We start from the raw sequence: 27832 nt of genomic DNA, 5'->3' as shown, positions 1-27832 counted from the left end.
GAGAAATCGAGAATAACTCTCGTTTACCTTTACAATCACAAATACAAATAGTTTCAAACGTAAGGTGGAAAAGCCTATGTATTTAAAAATAGACGATGATTTTTTATGTTTCACACTAGAATAATTATAAATGAATTAATGAAATGAACATCTCGAAATTAATTTATTGGCTTTTTTTCGGTGATAATTATACTACTCAAAGCGAAAGGGAGTAGATGAAAGTAATGAAAATACAGATTCGATTGACACCGCAAGCGAGCGGCAAGTGTGAAATTAATAGAAACTGAAGTAGGGCCATATGAGAGAACAAGCATTGTTGAAATCGCTGTTATTCTGCCTAACGTCTACCCAGGAACGGAACTTTCATCTACTACCTTTCGCTTTGAGTAGTATAATTATCACCGAAAAAAGCCAATAAATTAATTTCGATAAAGTCACGCGGTGATCAAAGCTTTCCTAATTATAGAAATGAACATCTGGTAACCTTTTTCCCAATTTTGGGCACCCTGCCCATGTCGAGAGCTGGCCGCAATATTTTGTGTTGATCTTTTTTTTCATATTGACGTTACATATCTATCAACAGTCAACATAAATTAAATTGTTGTATTGTAATGGCCATCTGTCAAATTTATTTTTATACCTAAATCATTTACTTGTCACTCCTTGCGATGACATCTAATTTTATGCTGTTCCCTACTCACGATGAAAAGTTCCTCCTGCATTTAGCCATTTTCTCTAAACTTTCAATACTATGTACTAACTGTGTAATTTATAACTTCCTTTCAAATCATAATATGAAACAACAGAAGACTCTATCCATAGCCGTGCGGTAAGATGCGCGGCTGTAAAGCAAGACCATGCTGAGACTGGCTGGGTTCGATTCCCGGTCAGGAAATTTTCGGATTGGAAATTGTCTCGACTTCCTTGGGCATTAAAGTATCACCGTGTTAGCCTCATGATATACGAATGCAAAAATGGTAACTTGGCCTAGAAATCTCGCAGTTAATAACTGTGGAAGTGCTCCCGGACTCTAAAAAAGAAATCTGCATGTATTACACGTACTTTTATTCGGTTGTACTCACCATTGCAAAATTATCATTTACTGTTGGAAACTATTCGAAAAATTATGCAACATGTCTAAACAATTATGAAGAGTTTAGGAAGAGCAAAATGCAATTCACGAAGCAATTAGTTGATCGAATCAGACATCATGATGCTCACATGATTTGCTAGGAAGTGCAAAACATCACTGTGGTTCATATAATGTATACTTAAACCGGTCATTAATTATAATAACTGTGTATAACCAACTTGTATAAAGCCATCGGTGAAAAGAAACAACGCTGAAAATTGCAGTTGATTTAGTCCATCTCTATTGGCCATCGAGGCACTTGTAACAGACCTAGTCAGGCTAACGCTACGGCCACCTCCGCCCTCCTCGGTACTGCTTTCCAGCGAAGTGCCTCACGCCCCATTTGAAGTTGGCATTTTTGTCCGTTTTAATGTAGGTATGCACTGGTCCGGTGACACCACCTCGCCGTTGATATTCCTCCGCAAAGCCATCATCATCAGAGGTGCTGTCATAATCGTGATCACGATATTGATTGTCATCATCACTGCTCGCGGCATAATGGCGATATGGCAACGAGCCGTTGTCGTTATCGTCGTCTTGGTCTTCGGAGATCTGTCGAGTCACTCGCACTGGTCCTGATGTACCCCAAGTCGATCGCTTTTCGACACCATTCACAGTAGTTCTGACACCGTTTCCACGGAGATGAGCAACCGAATCTAAAACTGATGAATGATCAAAACTGTTTTCCATTGATCGGATGATCACGCCACTTACCATGAATCTTCCCAATTGATTGGCAATAGAGATGATCGATGAAGATGGCATAGATCACCAGTGCAGCAGCAATCCATTTCCGCGAGCACAACATGTCGCTACTTTTTGTTACTCTGTCACCGGAGAAGAAATACGAGCATTAATCACTTGTCGGTCTATGATTGTTCGGAACCTGTATTTAAAGGTTTTCGTTCGATTTTTTAGTGTTCTGCTAACTGGAAAAAATTGCAGCGCTATAGTGATCAGAGATTATTTAACACTTGAATGGCTTACAAAGCAGAGGGAGATATTATGCCATCGGGTCTGTAAGACAGAAAAAGGGAAAATTGAGAAGATACGTAACACGTTAAACAAACTGCACCGCATTTGATGGGCCACCAGCACCACCAATGGAGCGTCGTGAGTTTTCTGTATGTTGTATAAATATTCAAGTGTCAATCAAAATGGCAATTACAGTATTCAAAACTTAATATAGGGTGACAGTTTCTTAATTTACAATTGTGTAACTTATTTATTAACAAAAAAAAACCGAAAATAATGAGAATGATGAATTTTCTATGAATTGCAGACACGTGTTTTGAGTACTAGTTGCCGTTTATCCAATAACCTAGCATGTAGAGTACTAAAAAAAACAGTTTTGCAAAGAGTTGCATATAGATTTTTGCTTTTACTCTGGTCAACATGCCTCTGAGTCTGCCTCTGTTGTGTGCTTTGCTGCGTAATGCTAGTTTGTAAATATAGGTTAAAGGATATTTTGGACCACCCTTACGGGGGCTCTTATTTTGGACCACCAAGAGGAATTTGCACTCAGTGGTCCAAAATATGAGCCGTCGAACTGGTGGTCCAAAATATCTCCCTTACCCTAGTTTCTACTCTACGCAGAATTGTCCTACACAGTTGGCAAAACATGTCTTTTATTTTTCACAATTTTGAATAAAATAAAATTCATTCAGTGAGTGCATCTAATAGATGGATGTTTGAGCTTTCGAAATGTCACTTCGATCTGTCACGCCGGTGTATTTGTATTGTGGTGTATTTTTAGATCGTCTAGGTCGTTGCCAATTGTATCGAGTCGTATTATCTTTTATGTCGTTCGTAATGGTTGCTTTTAAAGGCTTATTGGTCCTGCGCAATCCTCCTGTGGAGGGCCGCCCGTCGTGTCAGGTCTGCTTAGCGTCCCACCTAACACCAGGACTTGTGTTTGTGAACTTTGAGCGGCAGAAGAAGTTTAACAGAGCCCTCTGTCAAACCCTACCACATCCTAGGCAGGCACCACAACTCGCAGATGTCGAATGAGGAATGTGACAATATGAGCACTCCATCTATTAGTTGCACTAACTGAATGAATGAATTTCATTTAGGGGAACTGTTCCATTTTTCATCTCAGTGAACATATATTCATCTCATCGCAAAACAAAGAAATACAGCACCAATCTCGTCGCTTCTTTTTGCTAACACGCGTGCTCACTGCTGAAAAAAATCACAAAAATAAGAAACAAACCAAATTCCTTTTCATTGTTCTGTTTTTGATGGGTTGGAAATAGGAGCTTTGGGATGAAGTGCCGAACCGTTCCCCTTATTGTTAAAAATTGTGCAAAATAAAAGAGCAAATTTTTTGCCAACTGTGTACGACAACTCTGTCCCTACGTAAGCTATCACCCTTCGGTATTATATCTACGATGCATTGAGTTGGCGGTAGAAGTTATATTTGGCTTGCAAATTGACAGCAAGAACGGTTGCACGTAATATTGGATTTTAGTAAGGTGCCGAAGCCTTGTTCCAAATTTGGCAACGATTAACTTTTGAATAAAGGTTTCCACTAGGAACCATACTCCACAATGCCGGGAAACGTGTTCACCTCGTAAGCTTAATTATGACAGAATCTGCCATAATGGCCTTAGGGACTGTCCATATACCACATGGGCAGGTTTTGATCAGTTTCAGGTACTCTCCTCTCTAGCGCCAGCGTGAACAATTTCTCTTACCTTTTTTATATATTTTCGTAGCAGGCCTATTTTATCCCGAGTAAATATCACCAACGCCACTTTCACAACTTGACCCTACAAATCGAATTTATCGACACAAAACAAGAGAGTCCGTCGGGGGGCAAAAATCGCGGTATTTCCTAAATTTCGGAACAGATCACAATATAGTCGATTACGATACGAAGAAAGACAGGAGGTGTTTCCATTTGCTGTCCAGAACAATTGGATGTTCTGCGTTAAACGATACTGATACATGACGAAGTTTTTCCGCCAACACGAATCAAACCATCTCTCAGGGGCAGCAGGGACTATGTCCAAGGGCTTGACGAACCCTTCCACATGGCCACTGGGGGCCTGCCTAGGATGTGGTGCGGTTTGACAGTGGGCTCTGTTAAACCTCTGCAATAAGCTGCATGTGTCTATAAGCAGGTCCTATCAAATCCAGTCAATACATGAACGTATGGGCACGGCAAATGCTGGGTAAAGCGTACCATTGGTACTTCGCGTACCTGAAGGAATAAAATAGACCCCATCTCGCGGTCCTTAGCCTCTTACCCAGCATCCCTCTTACCCAGCATCCCAAGATCATCATAGGAGATTTGAACGCTCAGGTTGGCCAAGAGGAGGAGTTTAGACCGATTATTGGGAAGTTCAGCGCACACCGGCTGACGAACGAAAAAGGCCTACGACTAATTGATTTCGCTACCTCCAACAATATGGCCATTCGCAGCACCTACTTCCAACACAGCTTTCCGTATCGGTACACCTGGAGATCACCACTGCAGACAGAATCACAAATCGACCACGTTCTGATTGATGGACGGCACTTCTTCGACATTATCGACGTCAGGACATATCGTGGCGCTAACATCGACTCTGACCACTATCTGGTGATAGTTAAACTGCGCCCAAAACTATCCGTCATCAACAATGTTCGGTACCGACGACCGCCGCGGTACGACCTAAAGCGACTGAAACAACCTGATGTCACCACTGCATACGCGCAGTATCTCGAGGCAGCGTTGCCGGAAGAGGGGAGCTCGATGGAGCCCCTCTTGAGGACTGCTGGAATACAGTTAAAGCAGCCATTAACGACGCAGCGGAGAACAGTGTCGGGTATATGGGACGAAGTCGACGGAACGATTGGTTCGACGAAGAGTGCAGACAGATTCTGGAGGAGAAGGATGCAGCGCGGGCGGTCGCGCTGCAGCAAGGTACCCGGCAGAACGTGGAACGTTATAGACGGAAGCGGAGAAATCAGACCCGCCTTTTTCAGGAGAAGAAACGCCGCCTGGAAGAAGTGTCCGGAGTCCGAGGAGATGGAACAGCTGTGCCTTTCTCAAGAAACACGCAAGTTCTATCAGAAGCTCAACGCATCCCACAAAGGCTTCGTTTTGGGAGCCGAAATGTGCAGGCATAATGATGGAATCATCTTGACGAACGAACGTGTGGTGATTGAAAGGTGGAAGCAGCACTACGAGGAACATTTGAATGGCGCGGAGAGTACAGGCAATGGAAGTCAAGGCAGCGGAGGAGATGACTACATCAGTTCAGCGGACGATGGAAGCCAGCCAGCCCCCACCGTGAGGGAAGTTCAGGATGCCATCCAACAGCTAAAGACCAGTAAAGCAGCTGGTAAGGATGGTATCGGAGCTGAGCTCATCAAGATGGAAATTGTTAGTCAGAATCTGGGAAACTGAACAGAACAGCTACCGGAGGAGTGGAAGGAAGGGGTTATATGTACCATCTACATGAAAGGCGACAAACTGGAGTGTGAGAACTTTCGAGCGATCACCATCCTTAATGCCGCCTACAAAGTGATATCCCAGATCATCTTCCGTCGTCTGTCACCATTAGTGAACGAGTTCGTGGGAAGTTATCAAGCCGGCTTTGTTGACGGCCGCTCGACAACGGACCAGATCTTTACTGTACGGCAAATCCTTCAAAACTGCCGTGAATACCAGGTCCCAACGCACCATATGTTCGTTGATTTCAAGGCGGCATACGATAGTATAGACCGGGTAGAGCTATGGAAAATTATTCCCTGGGAAGCTTACCAGACTGATCCAAGCAACGGTGGATGGTGTGCAAAACTGTGTGAGGATTTCGGGCGAATACTCCAGTTCATTCGAACCGCGCCGGGGACTAAGACAAGGTGATGGACTTTCATGCCTGCTGTTCAACATTAAGCTAGAAGGAGAGCCGGGTGTAACTGTCGAGGTACGATTTTCAACAGATCCAGTCAATTTATTTGTTTCGCGGATGACATGGACATTGTCAGCTGAACATTTGCAAGGTGGCAGAACTGTACACCCGCCTGAAACGTGAAGCAACAAAAGTTAGACTGGTGGTGAATGCGTCAAAGACAAAGTACATGCTTGTGGGCGGAACCGAGTGCGATAGGGTCCGCCTAGGAAGCAGTGTTACGATAGACGGGAATACCTTCGAGGTGGTCGGGGAATTCGTCTACCTTGGATCCTTACTAACGGCTGATAACAATGTTGGTCGTGAAATACGAATACGCATCATCTGTTTCGGGCCTACTACGGGCTCCAAAAAATGCGGTCAAAAACGATTCGCAACAATTCATGTACAAGACGCTGATAAGACCGGTAGTCCTCTACGGACATGAAACATGGACAATGGTCGAGGAGGACTTGCAAGCACTCGGAGTATTCGAGAGACGGGTGCTTAGGACCATCTTTGCCGGTGTGAAAGAATACGGTGTGTGGCGGTGAAGAATGAACCACGAGCTCGCCCAGCTCTACGACGAACCCAGTATCCAGAAGGTGGCTAAAGCCGGAAGGGTACGATGGGCAGGGCATGTTGCAAGAATTCCGGACAGCAACCCTGAAAATATGGTGTTTACTTCCGATCCGGCAGGTACGAGCGCAGCGAGCGAGGTGAGCAGACCAGGTGCTAAACGACTTGGCGAGCGTGGGGCGCATTCGAGGATGGGGAGATGCGGCCTCGAACCGTTTATTGTGGCGTCAAATTGTTAATTCAGTGATATCTGTTCAGATGTAAACTAAATTAATGAATGAAATGATGTGTCGCAAGTCATATTTGAAATTTTCTTTACAATTTGGCTATCACGGGATATAGATCCCTTATAGTCGGTTCCGGAAGGGCGAATAATCCCTAGTTTGGTTAGAAAAAGTTCCATTACGGGCAGAACATGTACGATATACATCTCCGAGTTGACCAATCACAATATTAGGTAATTTTAACAACATAGACATAGACTAAAGATTCAGACGGCAATACCCACCAGTAAAATGAATAACAGACGTATTTTCCAAAAATGGTGTTAACGAGTAGTACTCATCGAGCTCTTTAACAGAAAAATGGAAAACATGTAGGTTGTAATTTGGCGCATACGTCACTTTTTCAGATTACGGCAGTCCCGCACTCGTTTGCGAATTTGAAGGAATGCATAAAGCCTGAGTTTTTCATGCTAAATCCCATGGTTTCACTCATTTGCCAAAAAGGTGATGGACTTATGAGGTGATGGAGCAATGAGTTATAGGGTAATTCGCCAAATGTTGAACGGCTAATTTCTTCGCCTATTGTTGAACGCACGTGCATTTCTTATGGGCGTTCAACAATAGGCAAGAATTTTAGCCGTTCAACATTTGGCGGTTTCCCCTATACTAAATCAGAAAACTGTGGTTTATTTGCTTTTTTACACGGATTTTAGGATTTACGTGTTTTACGCATATTTCCACGATGTGTATCCATCGCGTAAAAAATGATTTCAGTGTAGTTAATAAATTAATTGGGGCCCTCCTTAGCCGTGCGGTAAGACGCGCGGCTACAAAGCAAGACCATGCTGAGAGTGGCTGGGTTCGATTCCCGGTGCCCGTTCTAGGCAATTTTCGGATTGGAAATTGTCTCGACTTGCCTGGGCATAAAAGTATCATCGTGCTGGCCTCATGATATACGAATGCAAAAATGGTAACCTGGCTTAGAATCCTCGCAGTTAATAACTGTGGAAGTGCTTAATGAACACTAAGCTGCGAGGCGGCTCTGTCCTAGTGTGGGGATGTAATGCCAATAATAAGAAGAAGAAGAATAAATTAATATCTCCTTAAACCCACTATGAATACAAATCAGGGCAACTCGCCAATCAAATTCCCGATAAAAGATTGGAAATAAAATTGAAGCATATTTTGATATATTTGTGGTTACGAAATTTGCAAACCCTATGGAAGGTAACACACATCATGATAAAAAGGAACGTGATAACAAATAAATAAGTTCGTTAGGTTTTATAATATAAATTAAAAAACTGATAATAAAATGTCATCACTTTGTTTCCGAGAACTTTATTTCATATTAATTTGATTATATAGTGATAGTTACCTCCGCTCGGGTTGTCATCGGAAGCATTGCGGTAAATTTTCTCACTTTCTATCTTAAATGATATGCAATGCATGAATGATTTCCGAAAGCAGGTCTACGTTGGGGGCGGTTGCTGATTTTGTTTCCGTTGACTATAAATCAAATCTTTTTGTGATCGTTTCTTTTCAATTGTGATTGTGTCGCCAAAGAAAGAGGAAATGAGAGTACTTTCTTTGTCATTAGTTTTATCGTTTATTCTGCCCTTATCACCATAAAATCGAAATAATTCAAACCTCGTTTATCCGTGAGGGCCAAAGTTGAGTGGCTACTCAAGTACTAATTAACGGTGCACCGGAAGGCTCAATTATGGGTCTATTAAAAAATCGTATGGATGCCACCGATAGTTCCTTGTTTGTTATAGTGGCAGCGTTGATGATTGCATTTTGGCACCCTTCCGCTTTAGTGAGTGGAGATTATCCGCATGATGTCGAGTTGTTCGATCCAGTAACGGTAACTACCATGAAGCCGAAGACGACGACCTTCGTTCCAAAGCGGAACAGTGGAGGCACAGTTAAAACTATCCGTCGATTGCCGAGGCACTATCCGAGCTACGTGAAAGGTGAAGACCCAGTGGAGGAGTACAACCGGCGACGGTTGCATGTGGACACATCTGACTACATGAATGGAGCCCAAACTACGCTTTCCGAAACAGAGAAATATTTTTTGTTGGATGAAAGTTTGGATTCATTACGACGAAAGTTTGCCAAGCGGCGGAATACAAATGGCGAAAAGAAAAAGAATAAATTCAAGACCAATAAGAAGTCTAAGAAAAGGCGAAAGATGAAAAAGGATCCTATAAAAAGAACCTGGAGTGATGATTATCTTGCAAGTGTATTTAACAAAAGTGATGTAGATACAATGGCTCCTTTAGACAATCCGAAACGATATGAAGAATCCGACCCGGCAGTATTTCCCTACGAACAAACATCGGAGGAAAACGGAAAACAGGCCACCGTACCGATGGACACGAAATACTTTCAGTGAGTTTTATTGCTGTTTAATTCATATATATATATATATATATATATATATATATATATATATATATATATATATATATATATATATATATATATATATATATATATATGCAAAAGAATGGAAAATACTCAATTATTTGTGTGTGAACATAGAGTTTTGTTCAATCAAAGTTTATATATTGCCTATTGGACCACCCGACTTGGACATCAATTTACAATGTTCTAAAACTCAGATGCGAATATGTACATTATGTGGAAGGTTTTTGATTTGAAAAATGTGTTGTGGCGCCGGGAGTGGGTGGGACAAGTAGGACATGTCCTACGCATGGAAATACCTGGGTAGGACAGTCGAAGCATTGTCCTACGCATGATTGTGGTAAGAATATACCATATGGATAACTAAAAGATCTAATGCTATCAATACTGTTTCAATCTCTAGATCTAAAACAAATATTAAAATGTTTCAAAGTGAATCAGAGGTTTAAACCTTATCAGAGGTTAAACTGACAATCGTGGAAGCTTCCGGGATTGTAAAGAAGAAATCTATTCTTTCCATTCCAAAAAGTGCTGATGTATTGAGATTTTCCAAGAAGTCTTGAATTTTCTAATAGTTTCTGCTCTTCCATAATTTTCTGGAAGTACGTAATTATTTCTGCTAGTTCAGAGAGACTCAGATAATTTCTAAAATTTTATAAGAATTGACAGGCTGACAAGTTTTTTTTTATTCTTTATTTAGATGTTTTTTTTTTATTCTAAAAAAAGCCTGTCAGCCTGTCAATTCTTATAAAATTTTAGAAATTGTTTGAGCCTCTCTTAACTAGCAAAAATAATTCCGTACTTCCAGAAAATTATGGAAGAACAGATACTGACAAGTGGCTGACAAGTGAACTTATCATTAGTTGAATATAAACAATGATATAGCTTAGCTTTACTTAGCTAAGACTGACTCTTGTAAATAGTTGCTTCTTCGTGACTGGTCAGAACTGGTATAAATTGCGCTACGATCCAAGAATAAAGGTTGGTATTTACTACCTACAGCTTCAATCAGTTGGGAAAGGAGAGGAATGTTAGTGTGTAGTTATTGTTGCTACTAGAGACCGAGAAAACCTCTGCATCCCCACAATATCACGAAATTTGGTTAACTTGGTAAGGTAGATGAAGAGAAGTATAGATCAATGATTTACTTAGAAAAGTGATGTAGTCTGTGCCACATTATGTGATGTAGTCTTTGCCAGACCTCCTGTCTATGAGGCAGAAGCGGTAGTCACTGCCGAGCTCGTATCCAAAAGTTTGAGCTTGAGCTTGATTGACTGCCCGTAGTTGCTACTCCATTATGACCAGATCAGCTGTTCTTGTACAGAGAACCAAAAAAAGAACATTGGCAATAGAGGAAATTTTACAAGAAAATAGGTCGTCTTTGTTGCGAAGCGATTTGATGCTCGCAAGAAAAGTTATTAAAGAAATACTGAATCGTAGGAAATTAATATTAATAATGAGCATTTTTGTTTTCTTCATAACTTTGCTTCCAAAAGACAAATCGCTTCGCAACAACAATTGCCTTTCAGCTTGATAAATATTTTGTGTAGTCAATGTGTGTAGTTTATATTTGAATAGTTCATGGGCCACCTCACGGGACGGTTTTTCACATAAGTCAGTTCTCATAGTAATTTCCATACAAACTTTAAATGACGTGTGCACAATCAAATTACATCAAAATTTGCTAAAAATTTAGGAGGGTTATTAAAATGGCAATCATTGAGGCATAGGGAGGCAAAAAAGTCAAAATTTGAATCACTCTAATGAAGCAATTTATTATGATAACAGCATAATAGCATATCTAGATGTCTGGCAGTAAACCTATGAGAAAAATGCGAGACAGGCAAACACTTCGAAAACTTCTAAGAGTATAATTGCATGAAATATTTCATATATGTTACTGCAACTGCAACAATATATGACTAGATTTAGTCACAATCAAGTTTCCACAACCATTTTTGTCCAACTTGTGCTGCTCGGGAATCTTAGAAGTTAGAAAGAAAAAAGTCTGAAATTCGGAGTAACATTATTCTTAAGATTTCTGAAAACCCGTAAACAGTACTGAGCACCCTTAAAGAATCTTGGACGATCAAAAGCTTTACTTGTAGATCGTAGCAATGTTTCTGAAGATTTTAACATGTTCGAATTCTTAGAACTTAGTGAAATTGATTGAAACCATCCAATATTTTATAAAATTTACAGGAATCCATAATCACTTCTGGAAATTCGTGAAAATGAGGAAGACATGCTCTTTGGAAATGTTCTATCTCTCTCTCTTTCTTTCTTCTTATTGGCATTACTTCCCTAAACTGGGACAGAGCCGCCCCGCAGCTTAGTATTCATTGAGCACTTCCACAGTTATTAACTGCGAGGATCCTAAGCCAAGTTACCATTTTTGCATACGGATATCATGAGGCTAACCCGATGATACTTTTATGCCCAGGGAAGTCGAGACAATTTCCAATCCGAAAATTGCCTAGACCGGCACCGGGAATCGAACCCAGCCACCCTCAGCGTGGTCTTGCTTTGTAGCCGCGCATCTTCTATAAACACTAGAAATCCAATGATTGTTTTCATAGTCATACTTACTTGATACTTGATGGGCTACAGCTCTTCGATGAACCTACGCCGAATGGAGTATCCTTCTCCACTGGACTCGATCCTGGGCCAATCACTTCCAGTCGCCCTGAACAATATTATCTTCGCTTGACGTTCTTCCGGCATACGAACAACGTGACCAGCCCACCGTAGTCTGCCGTGTTGTATAAGCTTAATAATATCCAGTCCTTTATACACCTGGTACAATTCGTGATTCATGCGACGCCGCCAGATACCGTTCTCCTGTTTACCGCCGAGTATTGTCCGCAGCACCTTACGCTCAAACACTCCGAGAGCTCTCCGATCAGCCTCCTTTAACGTCCATGTCTCATGGCCGTATAAAGCCACCGGAAGAATCAGAGTAGTATACAGCGCGAGTTTTGTTTTCGTTTGCAGACTACGGGACTTAAGCTGGTTACGAAGTCCGTAATAAGCCCTATTTGCAGCTGCAATACGCCTTTTCACCTCGCGGGTAACATCATTATCGCACGTCAATAATGTTCCAAGATACACAAATTCTTCTACCACTTCAAATTTTTCACCATCCAGCACTATTTCGCTACCACCACCACTAATGAACCCACGTTGATTGCCAGCGACCATGTACTTCGTTTTGCTGGTATTGATCGTGAGTCCATAGTCCATAGTCATAGGGTGTTTATAACTTATCTGAGGATGTATTCGATAGATTTGAAAATCCAGTTTTTGTCCTACCCACGTCTCGAAACGTGGCCGCGCCCATGGTTGGAAATAACCACTTTCCTTCGGAGGGACTCGAACTTACGACCCTCAGGGCATGGGTCGTGGGTTCGAGTTCCATCGAAGGAAAGTGGTTACCTCCAATACATTTTCAAATAAAAAATCACCACATAATGTACATTCTACATATTCACATCTGAGTTTCAGAACATTGTAAATAGAGTTTTGTGATTTTATTGCCATGAATAATTTATGGAACTCATTGATCAAGTTTATAGATCGAAACGTTATGAATATTTGAAAAAAAAAACAAAGGCAATTGAATAAAGATATCAACAAATTCTTATTGAATATTCATCAGATAAAATCTGAACTTGGAATAGATAGAAATCAAATTACTCAAGACTCTAAAATCACAGAAACATTTCAAAACATACTGACATCGGAATTCGGGACTGATTTGCGATTTGGGCGTAACTTATTTTGTAAACAAACATTGCTTTTTGAATTCCGAAGAATGCAAGCGTTTTCATCCTAAACTAATTCCCTTATCTGGTAGAGGAAAGCTTAATCTGTCGGATCCATACCGTGGGTTCCTCATGAAATGCTTGTTTTAGCAGGAATTCGCCTTCCAATGTTTGTTTACAAAATAAGTTACGCCCAAATCGCAAAGCGGTCCCGAATTGATAGTTATCGAAGATAACATAGAACCTAGGGCAATAGTATATGGTAAATCAATAAGACAAGCCATGCTATCAACAAAATAATAACTGAAAAACCAATGCAGCTGGAATGACATTTAACTATAATATGTTGTCAGAGGAGGATACTCCATTCGGCGTAGGTTCATCGAAGAGCTGTAGCCCATCAAGTATCAAGTATGTTGTCAGAATAAGAAAAGCCAGGGGCGGGAATATAAAAGGTGCTGCTCAAGTAGATCTTTGTCTAACTAGATGTTTTTTACCTACATTTAATTTGAATTCTCAATTTGTCCAGAGATACGTATTGCGAGCAAAAATCACCCCTAGAGCTTGAATTTGGCCATTTATTCGAAACCCAAGACCGATGGGAAGAGCGATATGAACGGCAAGATCATAAGAACAACCGACATCAAGGAAAAGTAAATCCACGAATTTTGTTGTTGCTTAATTAATTTAAAATTAACCTTATGATTGCTATCCCAAACCTACCAATCTTTCGCTACTAATAGGCATGTTCTATCGTACTTTCTTTGCACTATTAGGTACTTCAACTTTTTCGGTGACGGGTCTTACAACAACGGGCTTAAACGTGGCAACGATCAGCACTACATAGAACAACATGAACGAGCTTCAGATGGTGTTGGAATATTTCAAAAGCGGGTACATTATAAAATTCGGACCCCTGATAAACTAATTAGATCTAATTCCTAATGTATTTGAATTATAGGTAAAATGGGCCGATAAGAACGGAGGCTTCGGTGAGCACTATTGGGACCTCAATCATGTCTAATTTGTCCTCCACCGGATCGCGATCGACTGCAAACGGGTAAGGCTAGACAATCGTTCATGATCAGCAATCACCTCAAAAAATAAATCTAACGCAAATTCACGATAGAAACCATGTAAATGTCAAGAACGTCTAGCCATTTTCGTTGCTAAGCGCACGGAAAGGAAAGAGAAGGGCTTGTACGGTTAGAATCTGGCGGCCAATCGCTGTGGGCGATTTTCGGCTTGCAATGCAAATAATAACGAATATAATAACAATCGACTGCCGGAGTATGAACCGTAGAAAGAAGTAAATCTGATAGCGTTTCTCTCAAGAAACATAAATCCAGTGAACTTCTTTAAATCAGTGCTAATGAAATTGTTCATCATTGTTCTGCAAAGAAAAAGTTATTATGTAGTAACGTTTGCTAAGAAGGTAATAGTTAGGTTAAATTGTTATTGTTTTACAAAAGGTTGGGAGCAAATTGTGAAAAAAGGAAAAAATAAATGTTGTTTATTAAGGTTACATTTTATGTTTAAATAAAAATGTGTTTAATCAAGAGAAAAATCCCAAATTCAATAGAATAATAAAAGCAGGGGTCAATATAATCAACGTCGGCCTAAGAGACGAAAGACGGATCACGATTGGACGCTTGGAACAAGTAATAGCAAGATGTTCAGCTTCATAGGTTACGACTCGATAATGTACGATAAGCTACATACCCGCAGTTTTGACATCGTGGCGCTGTAGGAAATTCGCTGGACGCGAATAAACATGTGGAAAAGCGAACTCCATACGGCTACCTTCTGCCAAAGCTATGGCTCTTTCAAATAGTATTGAACCGAAACGCGTGATCAAATTTTTTTCTTCTATTACAGCATAATATTACAAATGCACTGCCTACACGAATGGAGAATCGGTGAAAACAAAAGGCGTTCTATGAACAGTTTGGAAATTGTGCAGTAGTTTGATATTGTTCATAATTTGTTGATCATGAGAAGTTTGAGTATTCTCCTCTAAATAGATTTCATGAATTTTAATATTTTAATTTAAGTTTATTAACTGACAAAAGTCATCTAATAATTTTAAGCTTTTCAGAATAGCTTAATTACGCCTTGCAATGGAGGCTTGCCAAGGAGCGAAATCGCAGCCCGGCCACCAATAGGTCACCCCAGCATACGGTAGAGAGTTTCATGCGCGTGTTCACGATGTTACTGCATCTGTGCCTTACAGTGCGGTGTGAAGTTCATGCTGCGTGTTAGGCGGCCGTCCCACCTTAACCCAGAAGACCTTGACGACCTTTCGCATGGAGTGCAAGATTTCCATGCATTATTTGCTTGGGAACTCGGCTTCATGATTGTATGTCGGTCGAAGCGTGTAAATTACGATTGTTTAGATTGCTACAGAAAAAAGCTTTAAAGTTTGAACAAGATGTCAATTTGGAAAAACAGCTTTTTCGACACAACATTGAAATCAATGTAATCAAAGTTAATCGTTTTATTTTTAAATATGTAATAGCATTCCGCCAGTCCTTAAACATTTATTTTTGTAGGGTAAGAACTGAACTTTAATCAACCAATCATGTCGATAATTAAAAATAATATCACGTTTATTTGTGTTTATTCTAAATAATTATCAATGAAAATATAATATAGGTAATATGAATGATTCAAACATTTCAGAATTACATTCCATTCTAATAGCCAAGAACATTCTTTTTATTCGAACGTCGAACTGACCTATCATCTAAAATTAAGCCATATTTTGTTCGGTTCAACAGTAGAGCCGTAGTGTCTATGACAAAGTTTTTCTGTACAATATTTATGACAACTTTTCCGAAAACGCCATTTTTTCAACCTATTTTGAAAAAAAAAATTGACCTCACTTTTAAGTGAATTAATCGAAAATTTAGTTTTGTTAAATGGTACTTCTAGATGTATGTAACATACTTGCTGAACAAACTATGCCATTTAAAACACGATTTCATACCAAAAAGCAATGGGTAATGATTTCAACATAACCGCGAGTAGACGTAGGACTTGTACAAACGTAACGTATTTACATTTAACTTTTGGATCTATGGAGTTTGATTATAGGTAATGTTATTGGAAACGACAACTTTTATGCTGTGTAGAATTATTAGCAATTTGTTTATTCAAAACTTCTGGAAATCAAACTAATAATCGGAGTCTAGCCGTGAACTCCGAGAATGCGATGGGCGATTGCATCCATCGCAACCGACACCACTGCATCTGACCATCATCAAGCACAGAATGACAAAAAAATGCGCCCACTTCTTTCATGCATATTCGCAGACCCACCGGCAGTTCTACCGCTGGTGACTGCATGCTGTCGCTGTGTAGGTAAACATAGCGAACGAATGAACGAAACGAAAAATGTGCGAGCAAAAAGCACGTCAGTACGTGCTGCTGTCACAAATTGACATTCTGACATTCTGATGTCCGTGTTGGGAATGCACGGGATTGGTTACATATGAAATTTTTACTGGCTTTGACAAGAATTGAAATTTTCAATAGCTTATTGTTAATAATCTTAAGTTTCAATGAAATAGGCAAATTGGTGGAGAGTGTCCGAGTCGATTGATATATGAATCTTAAAAATCCATCGAAAGATAAAGGCGCTAGTAACGTTCAAAATCTTCCCTTCCAGCGTAACGCTCTCGATTTCCAAAAATCTAAATGACACCCAGTATAGTAAAGAAAGACGTAAGTCCTACGTCAAAAGGACGCAGCGGTCGCGGTCGCGGTCGCGTTGCAGCAAGGTACTCGGCAGAACGTGGAACGTTATAGACGGAAGCGGAGACAGCAGACCCGCCTTTTCCAGGAGAAGATAACGCTGAGAGTACAGGCAGTGAAAGTCAAGACAGCGAAGGAGATGACTACGTCAGGTCAGCGCACGATGGAGCCAACCAGGCCCCACCTTGAGGGAAGTTAAGGATGCTATCCAACAGCTAAAGACCAATATAGCAGCTGGTAAGGATGGTATCGGAACTGAGCTCATCAAGATGGGCCCGGAAAAGCTAACCACTTACCTGCACAAATTATAAGCATATGCGGTATTTCGAAAAATTTCGTTTTAGGGCATTCGAAACGAAATTCCGCGGAATTTGAGTATGGCGAAATCTGATATTTTGATTTCGTTTCATATCGTTAAATTTCAAAAATTTCGATAGATCATACTTTTCGAAATGAATTTGTAATAATTCAAAATTTCAAATCATAAAAAAAATTCGGCTGCGCCGCAGGATAAAGCATTCAAACTCTATTAAAAATAAAATTCCTTCACTAAATCTCACTTCTTAATACAATTCTGTATCTTCAACAGAAACGCATTTAGGTTTCCACTTAAAAATTTATTCAATGTTTTGTTGAAAGTGTTCAAATATAAAACGTAATGCATATTTGTTGATATTGTTCAGTGGGGTAAAAATAATTTGCACATCTCATCCTTTTGGTATGCCTTATTTTTATTTAACTCTACTGAGTTTTGTAAGTAATATGTAATGTAACGTTTTATGAGGCGATGGTTCAATCTGTGCTCTACTTGTGAAAACTCTTCGATAAGCGAAATATTTCCACTGGTCTATTGTGTATTGTCTGTTTTCCGTTGTCTTTTGAAAGTATTCAGTTTGAACAACCATTTTTGAGAATAGTGAAATGGAGATGGTGATGTTTCAGAAGTTTTTTTAATTTGGTAGATTTTTAGATCTTTGGAGATTTAAAAATGCTCCAGATTTGGCATTCTCTGGATATCTCATTTATTTCAGATTTTGGAACTGATTCTGATCCTTCCGATTAAGATCATTGTCATTTACCTAAACTTTTACCTTCAGATATTTTTGATTCCGTATATCATGGAAATTTCTTACATTTTCTAGATCCTGCAGATCCAGATTATTCAAATGCTTCAAAATTGTATCGATTTTCGGTCACAATCGTGCCGGTGCGGCGCGTTTTCCGTAGGGCAGTTTGTTGTTAGTTTGGACGTGCTGCTGTTTTTAAAAGTTAATATTTAGCAATAAACGTAAATTTCCGCGTTTGAGTTTGTTGGCATAAAAAAAAATAATATTCAGTACATTATTCTCAAGGTCTGCAAAGATTTATAATTATACAGTTATTTTAAGCATTATATTCATTTTTTTATCTAACAGTCATATTTTTTTCAAGTGAAATCTTTTGTGTTTGAATCTTTTGCTTCTCTTACATAAATAATGGATAGGAGGAAGATAAACATCGAGTTTTAAAACATATTGTTTGAAAGATTTTGTACCAAATTAATTTGGTAACACTGGCGACCACCTCGTCAGAGCTACTGACTAAATAGTGACAAGGCAGTCTCGATTTAATGGTCACATCATGTTCTAGCTTTCAGCAAACACGTACCATTTTGCCGAGAATTGTAACGTTTTATTGCTAAAACACAGCAAATATTTTACTAGAAATCAGTAAATAAATAATCATAGTATTTTTTTACGGAAGTATATTCTTTATTTTACTGGGATGCAGAGATAAAAACTGACTGTGCATTCTGTTATATTGCGAATATTGTTCAGATATTCAAAATTACCTTCATTCTATAACTTCAGTAGACCCTCAAGTTCCCTGTATTCTATTAATTATTTAAAACTGTTATAGATTTCTTCACATTCCATTTCCAATGGATTGAATCTCCAGGCTTTGCAGATTCATAATGGAATGCGGAGCATTTCCGGGGCGCCAGGCAATACGAGGCAAGTAGGCTGAGCCCAGGACTGCCCTGCATAATCCGGGACGTTTGGCCACTGTAAACTAGAGCCTAATAGCGTGATGGTGTTGTTAAGGTTCGACTCCTAACACGGAGTACCATAGAATTTTCATAGTTTTTCTCAAAAAAAGTGAGTGAGAGGTGAAGTGATGAACCGAAAAACGGTTTTCATCTAGCTGTCACGATTTTCGTTTATCTTTCAAGGATTACTCCATAGAAAAAAGAGATGGATGAAAAATGCCCCTCTCCATAACAAAAAAAAAAAAAAAAATTTCCATGCTGATTTTTTTATTCAATAAAAATTCCGCGGAAAAAAAATTCAATTTCTTTTCTTTTTGTAAAATTTTGAATTAAATGGACATTGATTTCGTTTCGTTTCGAAGTTTTGGAAGTAAATCTTAATTTCGTTTCGTTTCGATTCGAACCAACAAAAGCGTTTCTAATTTCGTTTCGTTTCGTCTCGTCAAGAAAAAATGTGTTATCGCATACCTTTACAAATTGATAGTCAGAATCTGGGATACTGAACAGCTACCGGAGGAGTGGAAGGAAGGGGTTATATGCTCCATCTACAAGAAAGGCGACAAGCTGGTGTGTGAGAACTTTCGAGCGATCACCATCCTTAATGCCGCCAACAAAATAATATCCCAGATCATCTTCCGTCGTCTGTCACCATTAGTTGAGTTCGTGGGAAGTTATCAAGCCGGCTTCGTTGACGGTTGCTTGAAAACGGACCAAATCTTTACTGTACGCCAAATCCTTTAAAAATGCCGTGAATACCACTACCCATGATCTCATAGTTGACGTAACAACCATTCAAAATTTCACCGAATTTGACCTACTATGCGTTAACTATGGTAATTCAACAATTGTAATATCGATACGTGGCATGTTTCAAGCCTAAGTCTAAGACGAGGTGATGAACTCTCGTGCCTGTTGTTCAACATTGCGCTAGAAGGTTTCATGCGGAGAGCCGGGTGTAACAGCCGGGGTACGAATTTCAACAGATCCAGTCAATTCATTTGTTTCGCGGATGACATGGACATTCTAGGTCGAACATTTGGAAAGATGGCAGAATTGTACACCTTCCTGAAACGTGAAGCAACAAAAGTTGGACTGGTGGTGAATGCGTCAAAGACAAAGTACATGCTTGTGGGTGGAACCGTGCGCGACAGGACCGCCTGGGAAGGAGTGTTACGATAGACGGGGATACCTGATTAAAACCTAGGATGTGGTGGGGTTTGACAGTGGGCTCTGTTGAACTTCTATAAAAGCTGCATGTGTCCGCAAGCAGGCCCTATCAAAGCGACCGTGTGCCACTCAAAGCACACTAGCCTAGTCCTGGTGTTTGGTGGGACAAATTTGACCCGACTGATCGAGCGTCTGTTCACCTAGGAGATGCGGCTCCAACAGCGTCTGTTCTGGCATCCAGCGGTTGAGTATGAAATGCTATTCCACGGAAGCTATACCATCCCGGTAGATAGGGAACCTTGGGCCAACAATCTATTGTTCCCGAAACAACAATTTGTTCGAGAATCCGATAATGAAAGAATACGAACTGATTTTACGGCAACGACTCTTAGCGCAACGGACATGAATAGGAACATGGAACGTTTTAACCCTAGCCCAGGGCAAGGATCATTTAGTAATTTGCGTTAGATCATTTAGTAGTTTGTCAATAACTCGTTCCAAAAGCTGAATCTCAAAATGTGTTGTATGGTGGACTTCTAGTGCGAAGGTTTTTCTACAACTCTGTCTAACAGTTCGTTTCTAGAATTCAACTAATAAAGGAGTTTTAGCGCTAGTTGCAGTAACTTAAACTAAATTATTGGAATTTTGTTATCATTCAGTCTAAGCTACTGAAACTATAGTTATAGCTCCATTACTAGTGGAATTCAAACAACGAACCATTAGGCAGAGTTGTAGAAGAGGGGCGGGGCGAAGATGAATGCAACGATGCCTGTGAAAGGCGCGAATGATCAATTATCGACCGACCCAACTGACCAGCTGAAACGCTGGTTCGAGCACTTCGAATAACTTTTTCAAGTGCCAGCCAGGCCACCACCAACTCGGCATGATCTGCCTAGGATCCGACGTATAACACGCGTCAATACTGAAGCTCCATCCAGCACAGCCATCCAAAGCATGAAATCAAATAAAGCCCCAGGGGTCGATCGCATATCAGCCGAGATGCTCAAAGCTGACCCCATGACATCCACTCAACTACTGCATCGTTTATTTCGTAATATCTGGGACACCGCAACTTTCCCGATCATCTGAATGCTAGGTATCTTATTGAAGGTGCCCAAAAAGGGTGACCTGACTGTATGCGATAACTGGCGAGGCATTATGTTGCTGTGTACCGTTCTCAAAGTTCTATGCAAAATTATCCTAGCCCGGATTCAGGAGAAGATCACTGGACTCTCCGGTAGCAGCAGGCCGGATTCCGTGCCGGAAGATTCTGTGTGGACCATATTCCCACGCTCCGTAACATTCTGGAGCAGGTCAACGAATTCCAAGAGTCTCTTTACTTGGTATTCATTGACTACGAAAAAGCTTTCGACCGTCTCAATCACGAGAATATGTGGGGCGCGCCTAGACGCAAGGGGGTTTCTGAGAAAATCATCGGCCTCATCGAGGCACAGTACGAGCTCTTTTCGTGTAGAGTCCCTATCCGGGTCGTAGCTGGTGTGAGGCAATGATGTATTACATCACCGTTTATTTGTTTATTTGTTTATTTTGTTTATTTGTTTATTTGGAGCAGGGAAAAGCCCATTTGAGTAGAACCATGGGATCTTTCTCAAATGGGTGCAAAACCTCCTCATCTTTTCATATCAACAGAAATACAATAATTCCAAATGATACATTGTTTGACTTAAATTACTTAATATTATATAATATATCCTAATGGCCTATGCTAATGTGTGATACTGTTTGAAGCTGAGAGGAGTGTAGAAAACCGTTTCCGAAGAACACCCCGTGAAAGGTGAAAATCAAATGCGGAGGAGCAGCGATTGAAGATGCGACACATACCGTTACTGTTCTTCATCGTAATCGACGAGATTCTGGTAGGTGCGATTGACCGTGAACCAATCCGCGGGCTGAACCGTGAACCAATGGCAGCCTATAACCATGGAGCACCTAAACGACTTCGAATTGGCTGATGACGTTGCCCTACTCGCTTAACGGGCGCTTTGATATGCAATGTAAGCTCAAAGACTTTGCTGAGCGCTCATCTTCGTGGCCTCACAACTGGATCTCAAACAACGCGCTCCACCGTCGTTATCAACAGAGACCGATAGCAACAGAAATTAGGGATCGAAATTGGGGCTGGGTCGGCCATATTCTACGTAGGGGCGGAAACGAAATCTGTAAACAAGCATTAGACTGGAATGGAACCTAGCGGGACATCGCAGCAGAGGCAGACCTAGAAGCTCATGGCGGTGAAGCCTCAATAAAAAATAAAAGAAGTCGACCGAAATCTAACATACATACATTAGCATTAGCATTTAGCAGTTCGCACAAATTCGTAGGTGGTACAAGCCAAGACTATTGTATGAGAGTAGCATCACTTTTATCCGTTACCACAGATATTGATTTGGGACTAATCACTAACTCTTAGATGGAAGTAATGTACTCTCCAATAGTCGAGATCTGTCCTGGCCACGTCCTTGCGAATGCTGAGGAAGGGGAAGGATGGTTTGTTGGACACCTACTTAAGAAACATGCAGAGAACTCTACGGCCTCTCATAGGTGACACGGGAGGTTTTGGGATTGTGTGGAAGGTTATAACAGTAGGAATCGTTTTGGTATAACGTGAAACACAGAAAGAACTAAGATAGAAATACAAAGTAGGAAAGGGACGAGCCTGGAATTGAACCCACGACCTCCTGCTTATAAGGCAGAAGCGGTAGCCACTAGACCACCGAGCTCGTCTCGAAATCTAACATACATACATACATACATAAAACACTCAAATACACGACGTTATTCGTTGAAATTAACATTTTAAAGTCTGTTTGAATTCGCCCTATAGTAGAACCCCTGGGGGTCCATAATAGGAAATTGCTTCCCTATAGTCGACACTTCATTTGATTTTTATGTTCCGTTTCGGGACGTTCTTCTTCCCTTTTATGAATCCGCCAAAATATTCCTATAATTGACGCCCTCGTGTTTATTTTTCTTAATTCTGAAAAATCATCTATTTTTACTTTCTATAGCATTTCCAATGCATGTAATCAAATCATAGGACTGTAAGGTAGGTTCTCCCGATGGAATACCATAGCAAAATGTTTACATTGTGCTGCAATAATGCAAAAATGGCTGGAGGGTCCACTATTGGTTGGGGGTCCACTATTGGGCACTTTACCCTATATTGCATCTAAGATTTTGTATGGAACGTGGTTATTGTTATTGGCTCTTTCACTCGTCGGTATATGAGTCAGGCTTCACATTATAAACACTAAAAGCCGACAAGACATCTTATGCATGCCACTAATCAATAACAGTCTCGATGCATACCCAGCAACTTAACTTCAAATCATATGTAGTTGAGCCAATTTATTTCGCACAAGTTTGCGTGTGTTTATCGAAAAAATGTTGTAACCCATTATTTTATACGAGCATTGTCGGTGTACAGTTTATTATGTCATCTCGGTTCACCTACATTCGGATGTCAGTTCAGTCCGGGCGGCGAACCACAAAAAAGAACACAAACCTTTTCGACGTACAGAGCGGGTACATGCATTTCGCTTCGATGTAAAAATGAAAAGCACAAATAATAAGTCGCTTTCGCCGAAACAAATGAAGAACATGTTGAACCGAAGCCCATTGTAAAAATGAGCATGTTTTACCATTTGGTGACTTCTTTTGTTACGAAATATGAACTAGTTGAGGTTCATTAACGCGCAAGTACATTATTGCAATTATGTTCAAACAAGTTTTGATCTGTTAGGATTGATCCAAATGCCTGACGCAACGGAATAATTAGAAGACTCAATAATAAAACACAAATGATGAGCTACAACTCCATTATTGAATGTTTTTAGACTTCGTTTGAAGCTGAGAGCATTGTGCCTTTTGATACTTATTTAATCTAGAATAAACGAAACGAAACAGTTAAGTATGCCTAAATATAAAACACAAATATAATCTAACATGCTTTTGTAATATTTTTTAAAATGTTTATCTAAAAATCCGGAACTGTTCCATAGGATCAAACGGCATGGAAGTTTGACAAAAATTCGTAATTCTAAATAAATTATTACACCCCATAGTTCGAATTCCACTCAAGTATTGAACGAAACCAAATAAACGAACCCCTGTGCCCTGATCTTGTTACGACTTTTTTTTCTTAATCTCACTACGACACTATCGAATTGAGAAATCGATCAAGAACCGCTGCTGGTGCTGAAATCTGTCTGCGAAACAAGTTTCAGTTTTCCCACACCAGAAGGGGGTGCGTTGTCAGCTGATCAAAAGTGGTTGACCTGCATTCGATTCGGTGCGTGCGGGACCTACATACGTGTGGCTACGTATCTCCGGATAACGACCTACCGTCATCAGACTGGGAAAGCCTTTTCTTGCGGACCATGCGACCGGTTGGTTGTCCGCTGGCAACAATTTAACGAACACACCACTGCGGTGCCACACTTAGTTAGATCACGTTATCTGGCGGTCCTCACGGGCACGAAATCGACCACGGTCCTCGGTCGCCGGTATGCTTTCGTGATGTTCTTCTTTGGAGTCGATGCCACCACCGCAGTGCGCTGTTTGTCGCCGCTGCTGCACTGCACTGGAGGAGAACTGCCAGCCGAAATGATTAATTCAAGTTTGGCCGACCGACCGGGAGTGAAAGGATTTCAGTGTGTGAGTCTTAAAGCGACCGCTAGCAAGTATTATGTAACTCCGTTGTCTGCCTGGTACTCGAAACGAGAACACTGGAAAAGGGAAGCTGTCGTCACCTAAAACGAATGTTAGTGCCACTAGATCAATATTTTCAAGAGATCTGTATTTTTTTTTTCAAATTTTTGAGTATTGTTCAAATGCTTGAATTATAGCAAAGAAGGTCTTTCCATTCCAAAATTCTTTTGGAATCATGTTGTTTTTATCTTGTAAATTCCAAAATTTCATTCAGAATAATATTATCATTAGAAGTCAAATAATACATCAAATATTTTAAGGTTTATTAAGAGAGCAAGTGGAATCATGTGCAGACTCTAAGTATACTGTTTGATAAGCGATATTCAACTATGTGGCCAACCAGAATGGAGACATCTTCTAAGTACTGAACATAAAAATCAGGTGATAAAAATAACTACATCATGATATTTAGTTGGAAAAGTTTGAACTCTTATATTTTTTTTTAAACTTAATTGAAACACTCAAGAGTCGGAAAATAGAAGAAAATAGTTTAAAAATTTGATTCCGCTGGCAAGACGCGTGGCCATACAGAAGTACACTCTGTTTTTTATGCGGATGAATTTTATCAATTTCTTGGTCCACCACTATTTCAAATATTTCAATATCACCTGGTTTCAATAAATCCTAAGTTTTGACACATGCAAAAAACGATGTAAAAATTTCCATCACCATTAACCATAACTTGGGTAAACACTAAACATACCTTCACAACTACTTCAACCATAGTTGCTAGACACAGATTGTAATGCGGTTCAAACCATGGGAGGCAGTAAATTTTTTGGAAGTTTTTTTTTCTATTGTGACATGAAACCAAGTATGACTGTGAGAATAGAACTGCAAATAAACTACTCAATAATTATATGGTAGACTGACTGAAATAGACACATTAAAACAGACATGCACCAGAATGCCATATATTCGGATGCATTCATGAGTATGTAAATCGAACCCAATTAACAGACATGAATTTCTACACGCCTGACGGTTTCCAGCCGCCCAATAATGAACTAGCAGCCAATGTAGAAACTATTGTACATGGCAAAAGGGTTAACATACTTTTACAAAAAAGACCGAAACCATTTCGCGATATCTTGTCTGAAGCACAGCGGCGGTGTCATGCACGGTTGACTGACTTGGTCTTTTATGATTATGATTATGCGAGAAACATAAGTGGGATGCAACGATGATTACCCGGGGCGGGTGGAGCTTGATGGATGCCGATCGGTTGACTCGCGGGGATCAGAGCCCATTCGGCAGTGAGAAAGCCTCGGGTAAGAATCGATCGTTCTTTTTTAATGTCAATTATGTAATCAATCGATCGCTACCTATGCTAACAAGTCGGTTAGCCTGGAGAAAGAAGTGACCGCTTTATATTTAAAACGCAGTTGATAAATTGAGTTGTTTTGGGTGTCAGTGTGAGCCAAAATGCAAAGATGACGAAGATATTTCACATGTTGGCATAGGTCAACAAATTGAATACGATATGTGATGAAATCTTTATGAACTGTAAGTTAAATGAATGTCAATCAAGATTGTGGTTAATTTACGCCACATTTAACAACCAAGAAGTGCAATATAAATCATAGGCCGATCGATGTTCCATCACATATATGTTAAAAACAGCTTCTTGTTTATAACCACATAACGCACCACAAAGAATCAGATTACACAAAGATGCAGTGAATGCCTTTGACGTGCTGTCAACAGTTATTTGCCTAGTGGCTAGGACAATTCCTGAGTATTTATTATAACTTAAAATCGCTCCACCACCGTATGTCACAGAAAACACCCTCAAGCATAATTTAGAATGTCCGGTTGAAGTAGATGAATATTTAGCTGGCTTGTATAAACCGATACATCACACGATCTACTGTCGCTCAAACACGTTGTACTGCTACCATGCTGACCGGCAACCTGTGGTGGTGACTCCGTTTACGAAACCTATGTACCGCAACATGTCATATCATATATCTCAAAACCAAAAAGACTGACTCGTTGTATCTACTATTTTTTTCCATTTCGAGTCTCAATCAACCAACCCTAATCGAACAAGCCTTTAACAACTCTCAAATCAGTTCAGCCTTGAGACAAAATTGGCTGCGATCCCACGATTGGAGTTTGGGAAAGGGAAAACTAATTGAAATGGCAATTAGAACATGTATTTTAACATCCACACCCCCTCGATCTGAAGCTCCTATAAACACTGCAAAAAAGTGGTTCAGGTTCGAAATGAAAAACAAAATGGGATTTTTGGTTATTCATTTTGGGTTTCATTCAGATTCAAAGTTTATGCACTCATATTTTGAATCATTTGAAAGGCGATGTAATATTAATTTATGGTATGCAACTAATAAAAGGGTGATTGAATTTTGTAAATGTCTTTTTCGTCAGACGAAAGCACACACTGAAAATTCATCAGGGAATACGTAACCTGTATATTTTACTCTGAGAGACTTATGGAGCACCGGGCTTTATTTAATCAGATTAACATAAGAAATTAAGAAATGAAGTATAAAAAAATATGGATTTTTCAAGAAACTGAGAATCTAAGAAATTAGGGAGTATGGAAGTAAGGTATTAACGGATTAAGGAATTACGGGTTGAAAAATTGAGGAATTAATAAATTAAGTAATCTAATAATTAAGTAATTAAAAAAATGGACTAAGAGAAATAAGGAATTAAGGTATATTGGAATTGAGGAATTAAGTTCACTTCATTTATTAAGCTGGGCTGCAAAATGGTGGGTTGACATCAAGGAAGGAGCACCCAACAGAGCTCTGGTCCCCACAAGTCCCTATCTCACGCTTCCACGGGTCGTCCGATGACAAAAGACCGCCAGCTAAGGGTTGTGTACTTAGCTGGTAGTGCAGCCTGGGCACTGTTGTCCTTCTGACATCAGCTAGAGTGAGAAGGTATGCCTCGAGCGTCTGTTCACCAGGAGGTGCGGCTCAAACAGCGTCTGCCTGGTACCCAGCGGCTGATTAACGAAATGCTGTATCGCGTCAGCTATACCTAAGGTGGCAGCCCCATCATCGCGATGTAGGTAACGCGACCCCGGTAAGGTAGCTTACTGAAGCCTCTAAAATACCACGAAAAATGGAGATAGAAGAATAAGAGAACGTTATTTTTGGCAA

At 40.1% G+C, this 27832-nt stretch overlaps 3 protein-coding genes across 8 annotated transcripts in view; 1 reads left to right on the top strand and 2 right to left on the bottom strand.

Moving 5' to 3' along the window:
• The window catches only part of LOC134211421 (peroxisomal targeting signal 2 receptor), a 358938-nt gene that overhangs the window by 136239 nt on the left and 194867 nt on the right, over positions 1-27832 (bottom strand). The gene's annotated exons all lie outside the window — the stretch shown is intronic.
• On the bottom strand, positions 501-2217 carry LOC134211424 (uncharacterized). 2 transcript variants are annotated; one of them, XM_062688267.1, is made up of 3 exons: positions 2120-2217; positions 1847-2061; positions 501-1794 (listed from the first exon to the last, which is right to left on the bottom strand). In XM_062688267.1, the coding sequence occupies exons 2-3, from the start codon at positions 1938-1940 to the stop codon at positions 1418-1420; spliced, it is 471 nt and encodes a 156-aa protein (XP_062544251.1). In that variant the 5' UTR covers positions 1941-2061; positions 2120-2217; the 3' UTR covers positions 501-1417. The 2 variants fall into 2 exon arrangements, with proteins under 2 accessions (XP_062544251.1, XP_062544252.1); XM_062688268.1 differs by having other exon boundaries at positions 501-1788.
• Positions 8402-14498, top strand: LOC134211422 (uncharacterized). 2 transcript variants are annotated; one of them, XM_062688264.1, is made up of 3 exons: positions 8402-9215; positions 13792-13909; positions 13977-14498. In XM_062688264.1, exons 1-3 carry the CDS (start codon positions 8542-8544, stop codon positions 14037-14039), a joined length of 855 nt encoding a protein of 284 aa, XP_062544248.1. In that variant the 5' UTR covers positions 8402-8541; the 3' UTR covers positions 14040-14498. The 2 variants fall into 2 exon arrangements, with proteins under 2 accessions (XP_062544248.1, XP_062544247.1); XM_062688263.1 differs by lacking the exon at positions 13792-13909 and adding an exon at positions 13545-13668.

The sequence above is a fragment of the Armigeres subalbatus genome, chromosome 2 (assembly GCF_024139115.2).
Source record: "Armigeres subalbatus isolate Guangzhou_Male chromosome 2, GZ_Asu_2, whole genome shotgun sequence".
NCBI classification, from domain to species: Eukaryota; Metazoa; Arthropoda; class Insecta; order Diptera; family Culicidae; genus Armigeres; species Armigeres subalbatus.
The sequence above is the reverse complement of the archived record's forward strand: the minus strand, read 5'-3'. Positions and strand labels throughout refer to the sequence as shown.